Below are 16,347 nucleotides of genomic sequence, written 5' to 3'. Positions count from 1 at the left end.
ACCATGCCGAAAACGGAAAACAGCAAAAAGGCAGCGGGAAATGCTAAGAAGCAAGAAGTGGCAGCACAGAAAGCAGCCGCCGAGAACGCGAAAAAAGCAGCATCAGAAGAGAAGGAGTGGCAGAAAGGATCAAAGGACAGCAGTAAAGCGTAAGAGATACCACAACGTTGCTTGTGCCAGCAGATGCTGACTCGAGACGGGATGTAGTGATGCAGCAGCCGCAAAGCAGGCCGAGATTCTAAGAAAGAAGCAGGAGAAGGAAGCGTTGTTGAAAGAGGAAGAAGCATCGCTTCCATCAAAACCAGTCGGCGGCAAGAACAAGGCTCCTGTCAAGAAGACTCGAGGACTCGACCTTTCTGCCTTGGACGACGAGCCAGCATCGTCCAAGAAGGGCCCTGCACTCAATGCAACGGGTATTGACAATGCCCTTGACGCTCTATCCTTGACCTCCAACAACAACGACAAGATCGATCGTCATCCCGAAAGAAGGTTCAAGGCGGCCTATAATGCGTTCGAAGAGAGGAGATTAGAAGAGATGGCAGGGGAGAAGGGTCTTCGGAGACAACAAAAGATCGACCAGATCCGAAAGGTGCGCGACATGAAGATACTAAGCGGAGAAAGCAAGACTCTGACATTTCTACAGGAATTCGAGAAGCACCCCGACAATCCTTTCAACCAGGTGGCAGCGTCGTACAACATGAGCAAAGAGGAAATCGCTGCGCTGAAAGACAGCGAGAAGGCGAGGAAGGAAGGCCTGTTGACAGGAGAGTGATGCCCTCGTCTGTGTCAGATGAAGCATTGGAGAATAAGCGATGTGCAGTGGCGAGTCGTAGCATAACCTTGAAAAGCGAATACCCTATTGAAACCGAGCGCCTTTTCGAGCGGTCTACATCATACAGTCAGGACAAAAGAGTCCGAAACAAATCACTGAACAGCAACCTCGATGGTCGGATTGTATCGCGCCGACTACTACCCTCTAGACATATTGCCAAGGCTTTTGGCGATCCAAGTGAAGTGTCAGAAATCCAACGTCTTTCCAACCTCACCTTCAAGACACCAATGCAACTTCATACAAACCTTGAACATGGGTCCGAGGTCAGCCCAGTTGTGAAAGAGCGATGCCGGATCGCTCGTGATCAGCCGATGCTGGTCCACTTTGCCCAATCGCCAGCGCATAACGTGAGCCGGCTCCAATCGGGCTGGGTCTTCACATGCAGCTACCCACAACCATCAGTAAGCCTGCCAAACTGTAAAGAGATGCTGCGAGCGCGCCAGTATGGACTACGCGCGTAGTTCCCAGCTTCCTTGCAGTGACCCATACCGCTGTTGCAGCGGCATGACAGCGACGAGGACGTCTGCCATGTTCCGACCGCACTTGGATACCTCGAGTCACTTTTCCTCGCCAACGCCGACATCGTAGCGAGATTATCGAAGCCACGTCCACCCGAGGATAGAAGCAGCACTCCCTGCTTAACTTCATGGCCACCAGACCAGTGTCTGGTGGTGTGGAAGCCAACTGTGCTATCTGCGGCGCGCCTCCAGACCCGGAATGCCCACATGAAGGCGAGCGCTTGCAGTTGGCACTGAATCAGGCAATGGAGAGATGGGACGGTCTACACAAGATCCGGTGCGGGAGACCTGGTGACCAGCACAATGTCCGCAAGCTAACAGAAGTAACTCCGAAGCAAGTTCGTGCTCGATCACGCCAGGAATTCGATCATACAGACCTACCACACGCTCCGATCGGCACGCATGGATGCTCACCGCGCCTATCTGCAGACGCTGCCCTACTACACTCTCTACCATCGCTTCAGCGGGAACCCACCACTGGATCCGGCTCAGTTCCACCTAGTACACTCGCAAATCCAACGCGCAAATCAGATACTGCAGCAGGGAGTCGACCAGGACTGGCGAACGTCCTGCCAGCGCTATCCGCAAGTTCTGGATTACTACTTCAGCTTGGCTGAGGTAGTACTTCCTGACCATCGCGACCCTCGAATTTTCGATCCACGATTTGGAGACCCGCCGCCGAGACATGATCACCGCAGATTGAAGGAACGAAGGAACAGTGGTGACGCGGCGGTGAAAGAGCACAGGAAAAAGGACAAGGACAGGCGGCGGAGCAGAGGACGAACACCACCTCCCCACGTGCCGATGCCTCGATAACCTTGGCCACGACTACGCTGGACCACATTAGACGTTATACAGAGCCGGACATGTGAGGTTGCGAAATGGAGAAGGTCTTGATTCAGCATGCAGCGTATTAGCGAGCGTCATCAGCAGCATCGCATCGAAACGAACGATCATCCACGATAGAACCCGGGCCAAGTGACAGATCGCTAGGACGGAAAGCGGGATCCCAAGGTGCCTAGCACCGTCCTTGCGAACGCGCCTTCGAGAGTGAGGCCGTAAGTAAGTGTTAACAATGCTCGCGCCCGTGTGACAGTGTCCGGCGATGCCCACACCGACTGGACCTCTTCAGGCTCTCCTTGTATAACTATCTCGGCAGGTGCCCTTCGAGTCTCAGAAACCTGTCAGCAGTCCTCGAAAGCAGGCCTTCAACAAGCTCGTACCCCGCGACCAACAGGACCTCTGCTTGTACAAACCATACCGGTTTTGTGATCGAACTATCCGCCTCGAATCCATCGCTGTGAGCCTTGCAAGTCAACTTTTGCTCCCATGTCTTTGACGCCGACCCTCCTTGCTTCTCAAAACACTGGATACCAAGCTTACTATACGAATCACCAACTCCGAAGAACGAGCACCCTGCAGATCTTTCAGCTATCTATTGTTCTTCTCTCTGTCGCCTTGACCGTTTTCGCCGATGGCGTGCGTCGTCCCACTCTTGAACAATGTTGGCTCGTTTTCACTAACAACACTTAGGTATGCAATCGTGAGGTCGAAGATTGGCCATGGCGTCTTTGGACATTACAACAACGGTGCACCCGTGCAGTTGGATTGCAGCTCAGGACGTAACAGTCTCGTGATTGTGCAGAGCTTGTGTACAATTCTATAGTTCTTTACAAAGCCGTCCAGCATCGCACATCACACATCGGGAGAAAGAACACCCGTTCCCCATGTGAGGTCACATTGATCATCTTCGAAATAGGGGTTTTCACCACCGAGACCGCCCATCATTTCCTTTCCTGTCCTCCAGCGCCGAACGCCAATACAGTAGACCGCGCCTTAGCTTATGCATAAACACAATAGCGCGATGCAACATGGGGATTCGTCCTCACTCCTCCTCTTGCACCGCCTTCAGCTTCTCGCCTTTGCTGTGGCGGATCGAGAGGGAGCTCTTTTGCGACGTCAACCATCGATCGAGAGCGACCTTAGCACTATAGAACAAACAAATTGTATTAGTCTTCTAAACTCCGAACAATCTTACTTTTGCCACACAAGTTATGCAGGCGTAAACTTACTTCTCGTCGGGGAGCGCGCCCGCCTGGAAAACCGTTAGCAATCCAATTTCGTCGGTTGAACGTTGTAGAGGATGAATCAGAACTTACAACAGCCGCGTCAATGGTGGAGGTGGAGTTTCTGGATCGGACTGGGTACGCGGGTGCGAGCTAAATGAACAGAAAATGGTAAGACTCAATACACTACATCGTGACCGTAGAGACTCATGATCGAGTCTACGGTATTACGGACGCGTACCTGTACAAGTGAGGTTGGCTGTGCCTCGCCGAGTGATACGTCGTCGCCGCTGTACCAGTCGCCATCGTCTTCGAAGCCGTCGTCGCCCACGCTGGGAAGGGTGTTGCGGTGCGTCGTGGATGAAAAGGTGGTTTCCGAGGCGCGGGTGCTTTGTTGGGATCCGGTCCAGGTCACTTGAGAGTTGGACCGGGTGAGGGTGTCGGCGCTGCTGTCGTTGGAGGGCTGCCTGCTCATGCCGGGATCGAAGGATATAGAGAGGTCAATACAGCTGTTGTTGTTTCCAGACTGGGCGGTGAGCGTGCGACGCGAGACCTGGAATGCGGGTTTATTGTCCGCGTCGATTTCGGTGAAGCCTGGTGTCATGGTCGGGATGTAATGACGAGAGTGAAGGAGGGTGGGCTGTGGAGCCGCCGGCATGGGCGGTAGTGCAGTTATGGGAGTGATGGAGGATGTTCGTGGAGGACGTTCGAGATTGGGAGAATCGTCCGCTGAAGCATTCACGGCGTACTTGGAGAGCTCATCTTCCGTGTACATGTCCGGATTCTGGGCCATGTGGTTGTTACCGATATACGTCCAGAAGCGGTTGGTCCGTGCCTTTATGCTGGTGCCGGAGTTTTGGTGCTGATCGATGAGGTCTGCAAGCGACATCTTGGGTCTTCCGTTGTTGGAGGACATGCTGTTGCGGGCGAATTTGGACGTCAACTCTTGTATCGAAGCTGTGTCACTGCCGTCCGGACCTCCATTCAGTGACACAGAGTCGCCGTCAGAGGACTTTCCATTGCGCCGCATTGGCTCGGTGCTCTCGCGCACAGCACGACGAGGTTTGGTCTTTGCCGACGGCTGCTCTCCTAGAAGTACTTTGGGAAAGCCACTGATAGGGAAACCATCCGGCTCCAGACCATCATGCTTTGTCAGAAAGAGGGTTATAGATGTTGCTTTGCTCTCGTCTCGCAAGGGGATGTATGTGTTTGGCAGTCCAAACACATGGTTGTTGATCATACCGGCCGTCACGTCGGCAGTAATCGTGACCTTGAAAGACGTTTCCTTTTGATCTTGATTTGGCTTGATCAAGAAGTACGGCTCAAAATCGTCCACTCGTCGATCTTTGAGGATGTGGCCAAGAGCTGCCATCTCAGGACTACCGTCGTCAAAGCGGCAGACGATGGTAGCGGCGCACACCTGCTCGCTCTTCTCGGCTGTGGCCTTGGATTGCAACTCCAGGTAGAACGATGATGCCACCAGGCGATGTGCTACATTCCGCAGAGCTGCCTGTCGATGGGCGGTCTGCAGTCGCTTCCGTACGTTCAGCTGCAACGACAGCATCTCTGACTTGTTGTCCCCACTAGGCGGATCCTTGTCCAGATCTGGGTTGAATCTGATGAATCGCCGACCTCTGGCCTCCAATGAATCTTTCACAATCTCTGCCCTGAAATCTGCCCAGGCGAGCTCCGCATCCAAAACATCGTCGGCTCGTCGACTTCGCCACCGACCCGATGACAATTTCAATGTTCGGGGATTGGCTGCAGAAATGATGGAGGCCGACGAGTCCTTCGGTCGATCTGAAAGCTTCTGAAGGACCGTCAATCTATTCTGACCAGTGCCGAGCGATAAGAACATATCGGGCTGTCCTGAGTCGGGCCAGATCAACCTCCGCTCCCGCTCTGCCACGACTGCGGGATTGGGCAAGCGTAGACCTCCATCGAGATATGCTTTGTTGTGAAAGATAAAAGGTCGGAACAGGTTGGGATTTGCAAGAGAGGCTGCGAGAGCCTCGAAAGTCTTCATTTCCAGCTCCGGGTCGTGCGGCCTCTCGAAAGCATAAGCAGGCTTTAGGTCGTCGGGTCGACGATAGCTTGCAAGCAATATGGTGTCTTGCCCAGTGGCACTGGTAGAAGTGATGCCAACTCGGGAGCCATTCCGGAACTTGTTGTTCGATCCAAAGAAAGCATCATCCGGACCGAATGCAGTCTGGAGAGCGCTGATCAAAGGCTTAGTCTTGTATTTCGGTCCACTCCCAAGCACACTTGCGATGTGGCTGATGATAGGCACTCGCCTCCGAGTGTACGCATGATCACAGAGAGCGGTGAACATATCAATGCACGACTCAACGGTTCTTTCCTTGAGCGAGAGAGCAGCAGCCAGCAAGCCGCCGGTGCCGGTTCCCACGATCAAGTCAAAGAATGATGGAGCGGAGATGTGACCGCCCAGAACGTTCTCGATCGCTCGTAGCACTTCCAGCTGAACAATACCACGGATACCGCCTCCATCCAAGGACAGCACGCGTGCTCCTGCGCCTGCTGGCTTGAATTTGATGATCTGAGGCTTTGCCCAATTTGTGGACTCGCGATGCAGTGGACAGCACGACACGACAACGGAAGATCTCTTCTGCTTGCCGTATGCTTTAATGCAGGCCGTGCAGAGTACGTGACCACATGGCAGAGGGTGTTCTGGAACGTCCATCAAGCAGCAAAAGCACGTTGCATGACTGCTAATCGACGATGCCGGACCCACAGCCTCGAAAAATGTGTTCAGGTAATCGATGTGCAGGTCCAGCGCTAGACTCTCCTCGGAAATGGTGTGTATCTCGCCTTTTTCTGTGATTTGTTCCAACTCGTATTGGAAGTCTCTCTGTATGGTAGCGACTGCCGCACGCAGCTGAGCTTTCCACGTTTGCAAGAAGTTCGAGTCGAAGGCCGCCTGGTAATCACCAGTGGCGATGATGCCTTGCTCGTCCTGGTGACCTTTCGGGAGATGACGAGCTTTGACGAGCATGCATTGACGGGTCCCGTCCGCGCTCACGTATGAACAGGGGTAATGCATCTCCAGATACTCTCCCATCGCCCAATCGAAGAACTTCTCGTAGCTTGAGAAAAGCTCTTCCACTTGTCCTTTACGGAATCGGGCACAATCGAGGAGCACGCATGAAGCCAGCATGACACTAAGCTTTTCGAAGATCCAGGTTATCCTGCCAGGCTGGTGATTCGGTTGTTGAGAGCTGATCGTCGCGCAGAGCTGAAGAATGTGTCCGCCGAAGTCGTTAGGAATTGGGTTGCGCAAGAGTGAAATCTGCATGAAATCAAAAGGCACATCCAGATGCGTGGTGAAGTGATCGAACCCTGCCTGCAGGTAGATTTGAAGTTCATCTGCAGTCGAAAGCATGCGCGCTCTGCGTTTGTTCCGGAACGATTCCTCGCAATTTGACTTGATCATTTGCTGCAATTTGCCAACCTGTTCGCTGATTGTGGTGTATCGTGGTTTCGCAGGTATTCGGACGACTTTGAAGGAGCTGTAGTATCGCAGGATTAGGTCCTCCACGGTGTATATATGCTTCCCGAGGCTCCTCCAGTGCTCCGCCAGTGCTCTGAAGCGCGGTACGCCTTCGACGCTATCGAGAGCTCCTCGCACGGATGAAAGCAAGTTCTGTGTTGCATAGTCGACATCCCACTCTTTCCCATCCACTGAAGGATCCGACCCATTCACAGCAACGATGCAGTGTGGAAGCGCCGGTTGATTGATAGACTTCTCAAGCGAGCTCGCACCCCATTCCAACAACTTTCCTAACACAGCAGACTGGAAAGTCTTGGGATTCCTAAGGACGAAGACCACGCAGTCGGAGAATGTGTAGAGCAACCGTGGATAAAGGGCTGACACTGTGAATTCGCGCTGGCGTGTTTCTTCGGTATTGGCCCATTCAATCGTACGGCTGTGGACCTGGGCTGATACAGGCTGGAAATCGCCATTGTCCATCTCGGCAGCTGCGTGCATTGTCTTACGACGCCCGCGAGACCCAAGAGGAGTACGCTCGCCACCCTCGAATCCTTCACAATCGGCGTACAGTATTGGCAACTGCTCAGCGTGCGTCGCGGGATCGGCATAAAGGTGGACATCTCCGGAGGTAGGAACCGCATCGTTGACCACACTGCCGACGACGGGCGAAGGAAACATTGACCGATTCACCGCGGATTGCTCCTGCAGTTCGTGGTTCACCAACATTTTGATCAGAGTTGACTTTCCAGCATTCGTCACACCAATGAAGGACACGATCTGCGGATACCGGTGTGATTGATTCTCGAGCGGCGAGATGTTGGACATGAGGGTAGCATAGCGGCCATAGTCCTGGAACGTCGGCTTCGCGGTCGCATCTCGGGTGACACCGAACCATTTCGTCGCTTCATCGTCCTCGTGAAGTTTTTGGATTTCTGCCGAGTTTCGCGTGGGATTGAGGATGCCCTTCAGCGAGCGTACAACGTGCGGACTTGTCCTCTCGTGTGGCATGCCATCACGGCCCTTCTTCTTCGGTTTGTGAGGTCCTTGAAGACCCCAGCATTCACTTTGCCCTGCGCGTTAGCTTCGGAATTATTTGGCAGGTGGCGCAAAACAACAAAGAGGTGGCTTACCTGCAATACGAGCTGTCGCAGTCGACGCAATGCCATATGGGCGGCTGAGGACCGCGACAGCGGTCGTCTTCGCACTGATCGGATGGTTCGTTGTTGCTGCCCTCGGAAGACTCGGAATCCTCCTCCCGGTCTTGGTGCCTGTGGTCTAGTCCCATTGTGTGCGCGGGTACACCTCTGCGGTGGGTGGGAATCTCATCCAGTCGCAGCGCGAGGCACGCGGCGGAGACTGTGGTGTGCGGCTCGCTGTCTGCCGCTGCATGAGAAAACTGTGCCGAAACGACTGTAAGGTGTCCGAACACCGTGGATTCGAGCGCGCAGGTTGAGAATTGAGAGGGCGGTCAAGGAGGTTTGGCCGGTCAGAAGTAGAACTAAAGCTAGGACTAGGAGAGCCCAGGGTACAAGTGGGGGACACGGCTAGTAAGGGAAGTGCACTTGGAAACTTACCGTACTTTTAGGGATCTCCCCTTCATCCTCGATGGGCCAAAGCAGAGGCGACCGGGTTTCAGGCTAGGCTATCGATGCTACATACCTGGTCTGGTATGGCTGGGGATGGATCGCTTGGAGGTACCACGCCAATGCCATCACATCCACGCCCATATGGACGGGCAGCCTTTTTTGCCTCTTGCACGCAGCCTCCAGAATCTGCCAGTTCGGTCCAGGATCTGCCGGACGAGTTGTGCAAGCCGACTCACAGGCTGAATGATGTGCATGGCCAAGGAGGCGCCGGGTGTGGCTGCACCTTATCAGATTCCTACATATATATATATGTGATCGCACGCGCTCCGCAAGGCTCTTCGTTCGTGCCGGGCGCACCGGCAAACTTGGCATCGGCTATGCCGGGTCCGTCACACACTCCCGTCATCACCACATTCCCTCACTTGCCCCTCCAGCTTAAAACCTAGCGTCGAGTCCGCGAAGCAACCGGAGGAGATGGCCCCTCCCAAAACAGGCCATCCCAGAACAGAGAGTGGGAACCGTTGAATTGTGGTACCACTAGCGTGGCCCGACTTGCCGGTGCTTCACGAGAAACGGTCCCGCACGTGGAATTTGGGTGCTACGTTCCTGTCGCGTCGCTGGCGTGCTCGATGCTTCTCCTTTCCGGCCTGCACAAGACTTGTGAAACACATCGAGCTCCAGCGGACAGGAGGTCCGGCTTCTAAATCCGGCCAGCATGGAAATCGTTGATCAGACGTGCGCTGCACGACTCGCCGGCCGGACAAGCCCTGTCCTCCGAACTTCAAGGTCTGCCAGCCAGATTCTGTGGTGGACTTGTACAAGGAACATGTGTCCAATGCATACCTTATGCATGTGAACTGTGCATCTCAGGCACAACTGGTCACTCCCTGGGCCGGAGTGCTTCAGCTACTGCATCGTTCACTAAACACGCGATGACTTCACGGTCCGCCACGCGTGACGACAAAACCTCTCCGCTTTCACCATACCCCGTGGCTGCATATGGTCCCGCCGCAGCCCCCGCACGAGCACGAGCACGTTCAGGCTGGAAAATTGGCGCCTGCTTCCATCTGAAACACATCTGTACCCGGTAGCTGAAACTGGGTTGAATACGTGAAGAGCTCTCATCCAACGAACGACTAGTCTGAGCACGACTGCCGAACTATATATAAAATTTTGCTTTGCCAGCTATAGGTGTCTGCCATCATTCTCTTAACGGAGCATGTGTGGTTCGATGAGCGGTGATGTGGGTCGTCGAAGTGGTGCTGAGACTCATGAGTACCGTGCGCAAGATCTCGCCATCCTGGCCTGGCACCCTGGTCACGTTTGAGATTCTCCATCTGCCATCGTTATCTCCGACAGGGATATCCCAGTGATCGACGACCAGCCCATCCTTGATCGCTCGCCAAACCAACGCGCGTAATCGATCATCACATTAGCCCAACAAGGATCCATCTTGAGCCATGTTCGTGTTCCGATGCGAGTTCAGATGAACATCCGGACGACAACAACGAGCCCCCCCCCCCACAATCGAGCACAGAGGCGAAGAACGTGCAGTAAGCACATTTAAAGTTTGAGCCAACAATACTGAAACCGATCGCGTCAAACGTGAGGCCGGCAGTGGTGTGAGAGAGGCTGACACGAAGCACACACGATCTACGTAGCCGTATCTGTGAATCCTCAGGACGGGTCTCATCACGGCAGCAAGTGCCGAGAGGGAAAGGCCTGGGCCCTGACGTTGCCATACCTGGCGGTACCCATAGGACATAATAGTTCGACCACTCAATCATCGAGAAGACTCAGCACGATCTCAGGTAGACGCGCTACGCCTTCCTTGTTGATAGCAGAAACCGGCATGGAATACATGCGCTTGCGCCAGGCGTTCTTCTTCCCACTGGGATGTTCCTCTTCGCCCGTCTCGATTCGTTTGAGCCAGTCTTGTAGCTTCGCGAAGTTTTCTCTCGTATCGGGAAGGTCTGCTTTCGTTGCGATGACCAGCCAAGGCTTGCTGCTAATGGGCGGCAGCGAGAGGGCTGGTAGGTCTCTTCCTAAAGGTGCATTGAGCATCGTGCCGCTGCTCTGTTCCTCCAAATCAGAGGCGGACGGGTGAGATGGCGCGGAAGGCTCCAGTGGCTGGAAGGCGACGACTCCGTCTTCCGACGGGTTCAGTCGCTGGGTCTCAGCATTGAGCTCTTGCTCGCGTAGCTTCTCGTATTCGCCCACTTCTCGCCAAAGAGCCTTGATCGCCGCCACAGCATCTCGGGCGCTGAGGTCGACGACGAATGCTAGCACTGCCGCTCGCTCGATGTGGCGCAGGAAGCCAAGTCCGAGTCCACGATCAAGATGCGCGTCCTCGATCAGACCAGGAATGTCGGCGATCGTGAATTGCGTTCTTGGTTCTTTCCGCCGACCCTTCGTGTCCAGAGCCGGCCGTCCGGTATGCGTGTCCAGCACGACTGTCCCAATGCTAGGACTTAGGGTTGTGAAAGCCCAATTGCCCACCCTCGTCCTTGATCTCGTCACTGCTCGCAGCAAGGTCGATTTTCCAGCATTGGGAAGGCCTACCAGGCCCACGTCTGCAAGAAGCTTCAACTCGAGCTGCAAGTGAATCTTCATGCCATCCTCTCCTTTGGTGGAGAACTTAGGGCGAGACTGAGTCTTGGTCACAAAGTGCGGATTGCCCAAGCCGCCCATTGCGCCAGCCGCGAGCAGCATAGGTGTCTCCATGTGTGTGTCAAGATCTAGGCGTAGAGGTGCAGGAGGTTGCAATGCAGTCAAATGACTTCGCCGTGGTTTGGGCGTTGGCGGGAAGTCTGCAATGCCGAACGATTTCGGCAGAGTGCCAGGATAGACAATCCACTTGTCACGACGGAAGTCTCCATTTTGCGCAGGCTCTTTTCCCTCCTCTTCGTCTGCATTTGTCGTACGAGTGTAGTTGTCTGCAGCCTCCGAGGCCTGTCTGTCTTGCTCCACTTCGACTGGATCTATTCGCCAGACCTCTCTTAGCACAGTGCCGACAGGGACTGTGAGAAGCAGGTCCTCGCCTCTCGCTCCGCCTCTTGAACTTCCCTGCCCATTCTTGCCACGCCCAGCCTTGAGGATGCTTCGTCTTGCAATCTTGTGAAGACTCGTCTCCCCTTTCACAGCCTGAATGTACACCGAGCCACCGGTCCCGCCGTCTCCTCCATTGGGGGGTCCATTGGGAATGAACATTTCTCGAAGAAATGATACGCAGCCGTGGCCACCAGCGCCAGCACTTACCGTCAAACTGCAGGCATCCGTGAACGGTTGTGCCGAGTAATCAGGCGGAACGGGATCGAGATGGTCATATTTGTGTACATCCACTGATGAAGTGTGCTCGGTCGATATTTCGTCGAGCGCTCTGAAGGTCGTATGTATTTGGCGTGCAGACTGTTGCGGTCGACTCGCCTTCCGTCGTTCTGCTACATGGCTGAGAGACCGGCGAGCGAGGCACGGATACAAGAAGGGCGTTAAGGTGTGGAACAGCAGCCTGGGCGCTGCGGTGGAGCACTGCATGCGAAGAAGGTATGGTCGTGATCAGGACCAGCGTATCCTTGAATGGACAAGAAGCTGTCTGTGAAGTCGCATATACGAGACCGAGCTTCCAGCAATTTTGATCGGCCGGGCAGAGATCCGGCGCTTGCGAATCTTGAATCTAGATCCAAATCAATGGCACTTCACGTCCGCGCATCGCACCGAGGACGACGCCCAACATAAAGGTACCTTACTCTCCTCGACATCAGGGATACAGCGCATCGAAGGAGATGCGAAAGGAAGCACCATCACGGGATTTCAACCATAAGCCAGGGCATGCGCCCCGAAGTCCTGTGAGGTGTCGAACAGGTTCGTCTCGAAGCTAAATTTCAAAAGTAAGCCGAGGCTCCGTGTCACAAACGAGGACGATGATGTCGCGCCCCGCGTCGCAGAGAGCTCCAGATCCAGCCAAATATCCTCCTTGGTAAGGCGACACGGAGCGTGCCTTGATGCGACTGTGAAGTATAAAGCTCTGCGCATGTGACGATCGTCGACCACCTCCTTCGTACACATTTGTTTCCATCCATATCTACTCGTAGCAGCCATGGCCACCAAGTTAGCATTGACTCCTGCCGTGACTGGCGCACTCCTCTTCGCCCTCACCGCCGCTCCCGATCGCTTCAGAGACCCGCTCCTCGCCCAGCTTCGCCAATATGTCTCCTCGACGAACATCTCCCGCGCGATCACCACCCTGAAATGGCTGTTCGGTCTCGGCTTGGCCGGCGAGGTCAACGAATGGCTCTCGGAGCTCGCACAAAACAACTACCGCTGGCGCTCCGAGGCGCACAAATACGACTGGCCGAACGAGATCGCGGTCATCACTGGCGCAACAGGAGGATTTGGCAGCTTGATGTCCAAGGATCTGGCCGAAAGGGGTGTCAACGTCATGGCACTGGACATGCGAGACGAAGCCACACCCGCCATCAAGCACCCCAAGATCCACTACTTCAAGTGCGATGTCACCGACCGTGATGCAGTGGCTGCGGTGGCTCAGCAGATTCGTGAAAAGCACGGCAACCCGTCGATATTGGTGAACAACGCTGGCATCTCAGGAGAGGGTCCCATTGTCGACCAGACCAAGGAGCAGCTCCGAAAGATCTTCGACGTCAATGTCATCAGTCACTACTACACCGTGGCCGAGTTCATGCCCAACATGGTGCGGGAGAAGAAGGGCCACGTTGTGACCATTGCAAGCATTGCGTCTTTCGTGACAACCGCCGGTATCACGCCATACAGCAACACCAAGGTCGCCGCTCTGAGCTTCCACGAAGGCCTCCAAAATGAGGCGCGTGTGCTCCATAACGCTCCGGAGCTCAAGTTCACCGTGGTCCACCCATTCTTCGCGGCAACACCAATGGTTACACCTCATCTCGCAGAATTGAAGAAAGCGGGTGCAAACGTGCTGGAGCCAAAGGAGGTTACGGACGCTGTGGTGAAGCAAATCATGAGCGGAAGAGGCCGCCAGATCATCCTTGCTGGCAACGCGAAACCAGTCGTTTACTTCAGATCGATGCCGCACTGGATCACTCAGGGAATTTTGCAGCTCAGTGATTCCAGGAACCGGGTAAGTGCACGTTCGAGCCAAGCAGTCGATCTGAGCAATGACTAACATGGTACGCAGAGATCCATGGCCAGCAAGTTTACCGTCAAGAACAAGTAGAACACTGTTGCCGAAGACCGCTTCGAAGGATGTACTGCTGTCCTAATTATAGACGCTTGTAGCCAATACAGAAAGGAATACAGAATAGAACCCCTGCTCACTCCGCATTGTGTCGCAGTACGGCTTGATCACCTGGCATGCGTACATCGAAGCACCAAGAGAATCTGTCGCGGTTTCGTCTCCTGGCTGCCGACGAATCAATCAAGGACAGAGTCCAGTCAGTACCGCACCGGAACATGACGTTTTACTCCGATGAGTTCGTACACGGACTAGGATGTCAAATCCATTGAGATGCAGCGAACATCCATGATCCAGGTTTAGCAGCGGCTGCTCAGGAAGAATGTGGTTGATCAGTACCAACAGTTCGGGGCGCTGGAGGTTTTGCACCACGCTGCTAGGCGCTGCCATTGGAAGCGAAACACTCACTCTGCATTGCGCCTCCGCAAGAATAGCTCTAGACTCCCTCCAACATCCCACTGCAGGTGAGTAACCTTCAGACGGGATGTGAAAAGGTGTTCGGTGATTGTGCTTGCATTCACCGCACCGTGCTTCTGTTCTCACCTGCAGGATACTCTCAAGGAAACAGTCACTCGCTTGTGATTTCGCAACCATATGTCGGAAGGTCGATTGGCAAGCCAACGAATTATGCCGATGCTCTGTTCTGAACATCGTTGACAACATCCAATCCTCACACAGTACTGTGAGTTGTGACAGTCCTTTGGTCCAGACCGTTGGCGTTGCTACGACTCGACTAACTTTCGGTACAGGACGTTTTGACAACGTCGACCCTGTTCAAACGTCACGAACACCTGTCGCAACTTCAAACTCGAATGACGAAGTGACGTCGACCACAAGCAGTTTCAGCAGTCTTGGACTCCTTCTCCCGTTGAAGAGATCGCCTTCAAGCCATCGCGACAACGGAAGCGATACGGTGGCATTTCAGATCTCACCGCACGTTTGGGAACGAAGAGCACCGACCTTGGCAACTGTGACCGTTGGGAAAACGGTGACCTAACACATCACCTCGTGCGACAAGAACGACTGTTGTCAAGCTCCAGAAAAGTGCTCCGATCCTGATATCCTGGACCAGCATCGACATCGAGAACTTGTTCACTGGGACATGTCCCTGCAGGCACCACGACTCAAACACCAACTCTGTCGATGAAACAGCGACGACACTGCAATCAGATTTCGGAAATTATCGTCCATACCCTGTCTTGAATTAGAGGGCGGCGGGTCTCTTCCCAAGTGAGCACAACCCATCGACTCCAACATCCCAATGCACAGGAAAGCCCTCGCTAATGGCGGTAGTCGCAGAGATATCGAATTATGGCGACTGGAAACAATGACATCGCTGTCGACAACCTGATCTCTGCCCTTGGAGCCGCCGCTTCGGCTGCGAATGTACCAACACCAGCGATGGCTCAGCTGCCGTCTGCAGAAGCTGTTTCTGTCTTGATCTCTGCGCTACCCAGCGATGTCGTTGCCTCTATCCAGAGCGAATTCGGTGCACTTCGCACACCAGCTCCTACGCCTGCACCGACATCCGTCGCGCAATCGACACCATCCTCGCCCTCAAGCACGATACCGACATCATCACAGTCGACTCCGACCAGCTCCGATTTCTCTTCCTCGTCGACCACAGCGTCCTCTTTCACATTCTCCTCTTCCACGATATCATCAACGTCCTCAGCAACGCCCACATCATCAGCTGGCGCCTCGACCCATAATGGACAAAAGTCTCACAACAAAGCCGCAGTCGCAGGCATCGCCTCCGGCATCATCGCCGGCGCCGTCCTCCTAATTCTTCTCGCCGCCTTCCTCTTCAAATGCCGCAAAGAAGGCTACCAATGGTTCTGCTGCTGCTGCGGCAAAAAGAAGCAACATCCCCGACCGAGTCGTCCCTATCCTCAATCCGCCTGGCTCTACGACGCACGACCTTCCCCTCCCGATAGTCTCCGCCGCGGCGCCGCCGAATCCTCCGACGACGCTCTCCTGCCAACACGACGCCACGACGAGATGAGGGAGCGAGACCGCGTTCCGGACCGCTTCGCCAGTCCAACGCGGCCGGCGCGGCCTTCGAGCCCGCTTCTCTCGCCGCCGAAAAATCCTGGACGCACGGCGAGTCCTATCTTGAGTTCGCATTCACGGATCCGTATGGTTCCTTCGTCACCGAGGAGTAGTGAGGTCGATGCGAGGCGGGCTGTGAAGACGACTGTGGCGCCTGCATGGGGCCAAGGGGCGAAACCCATGCAGGCGACTGTGGAGGAGTATCATGCGCATTGAGCATGTGGAGTCATGCGTATTGAGCATGTGGAGTGGTGGATGTAATGTATAGGGATACCCAATGCGTTTTCGGCATTTTTCGATATGTGAAGGGCAGGACAAGTTGGCGTCGTTCGGCGCACAGAGCGACGGTGTGATGTGAGCTGACAGGGAATACTCCATGGATGAGATCTGAATAGCTAGAGGAACCAACAGCACTCAGAGCTGTGAAGACTCCCAACTCTGTTAGTCACATACTTTACAAAACCCACATGCTTTAAACGCTCAGGAGTCTTGTTCCATTGCCTTCGTTGATCAACACTTTGCGGAAACGGTCAAGGAGTTGCACACGAGCCTGAT

The 16,347-nt window shown here is 54.5% G+C and overlaps 6 protein-coding genes across 6 annotated transcripts; 4 read left to right on the top strand and 2 right to left on the bottom strand.

Moving 5' to 3' along the window:
* Positions 1 to 42: 42 nt before the first annotated feature.
* Positions 43 to 760, top strand: MYCGRDRAFT_18515 (uncharacterized protein; the record flags this gene model as incomplete). Its single annotated transcript, XM_003857541.1, has 3 exons — positions 43 to 149; positions 208 to 589; positions 644 to 760. Coding segments are annotated over 3 exons (606 nt in total), but the record flags the coding sequence as incomplete, so codon positions are not given.
* A 754-nt stretch (positions 761 to 1,514) lies between these two features.
* Positions 1,515 to 2,016, top strand: MYCGRDRAFT_28154 (uncharacterized protein; the record flags this gene model as incomplete). The annotated part of the gene is made up of 2 exons (XM_003857542.1): positions 1,515 to 1,627; positions 1,686 to 2,016. Coding segments are annotated over 2 exons (444 nt in total), but the record flags the coding sequence as incomplete, so codon positions are not given.
* A 1,219-nt stretch (positions 2,017 to 3,235) lies between these two features.
* Positions 3,236 to 8,764, bottom strand: MYCGRDRAFT_89006 (uncharacterized protein; the record flags this gene model as incomplete). The annotated part of the gene is made up of 8 exons (XM_003856010.1): positions 3,236 to 3,338; positions 3,423 to 3,445; positions 3,510 to 3,569; positions 3,658 to 7,967; positions 8,055 to 8,128; positions 8,499 to 8,561; positions 8,623 to 8,696; positions 8,747 to 8,764. The coding sequence occupies 8 exons, from the start codon at positions 8,762 to 8,764 to the stop codon at positions 3,236 to 3,238; spliced, it is 4,725 nt and encodes a 1,574-aa protein (XP_003856058.1).
* Positions 8,765 to 10,298: 1,534 nt separating this feature from the next.
* On the bottom strand, positions 10,299 to 11,831 carry MYCGRDRAFT_22915 (uncharacterized protein; the record flags this gene model as incomplete). Its single annotated transcript, XM_003856009.1, has 1 exon — positions 10,299 to 11,831. A coding segment is annotated over one exon (1,533 nt), but the record flags the coding sequence as incomplete, so codon positions are not given.
* Positions 11,832 to 12,606: 775 nt separating this feature from the next.
* On the top strand, positions 12,607 to 13,722 carry MYCGRDRAFT_106960 (uncharacterized protein; the record flags this gene model as incomplete). The annotated part of the gene is made up of 2 exons (XM_003857543.1): positions 12,607 to 13,626; positions 13,684 to 13,722. 2 exons carry the CDS (start codon positions 12,607 to 12,609, stop codon positions 13,720 to 13,722), a joined length of 1,059 nt encoding a protein of 352 aa, XP_003857591.1.
* A 1,147-nt stretch (positions 13,723 to 14,869) lies between these two features.
* MYCGRDRAFT_106959 (uncharacterized protein) lies at positions 14,870 to 16,008 on the top strand (the record flags this gene model as incomplete). The annotated part of the gene is made up of 2 exons (XM_003857544.1): positions 14,870 to 14,970; positions 15,040 to 16,008. The coding sequence occupies one exon, from the start codon at positions 15,052 to 15,054 to the stop codon at positions 16,006 to 16,008; it is 957 nt and encodes a 318-aa protein (XP_003857592.1).
* Positions 16,009 to 16,347: the final 339 nt, after the last annotated feature.

Source organism: Zymoseptoria tritici, chromosome 1 (genome assembly GCF_000219625.1).
Source record: "Zymoseptoria tritici IPO323 chromosome 1, whole genome shotgun sequence".
Lineage (NCBI taxonomy): Eukaryota > Fungi > Ascomycota > Dothideomycetes > Mycosphaerellales > Mycosphaerellaceae > Zymoseptoria > Zymoseptoria tritici.
This window is presented reverse-complemented; position numbering and strand designations above follow the sequence as displayed.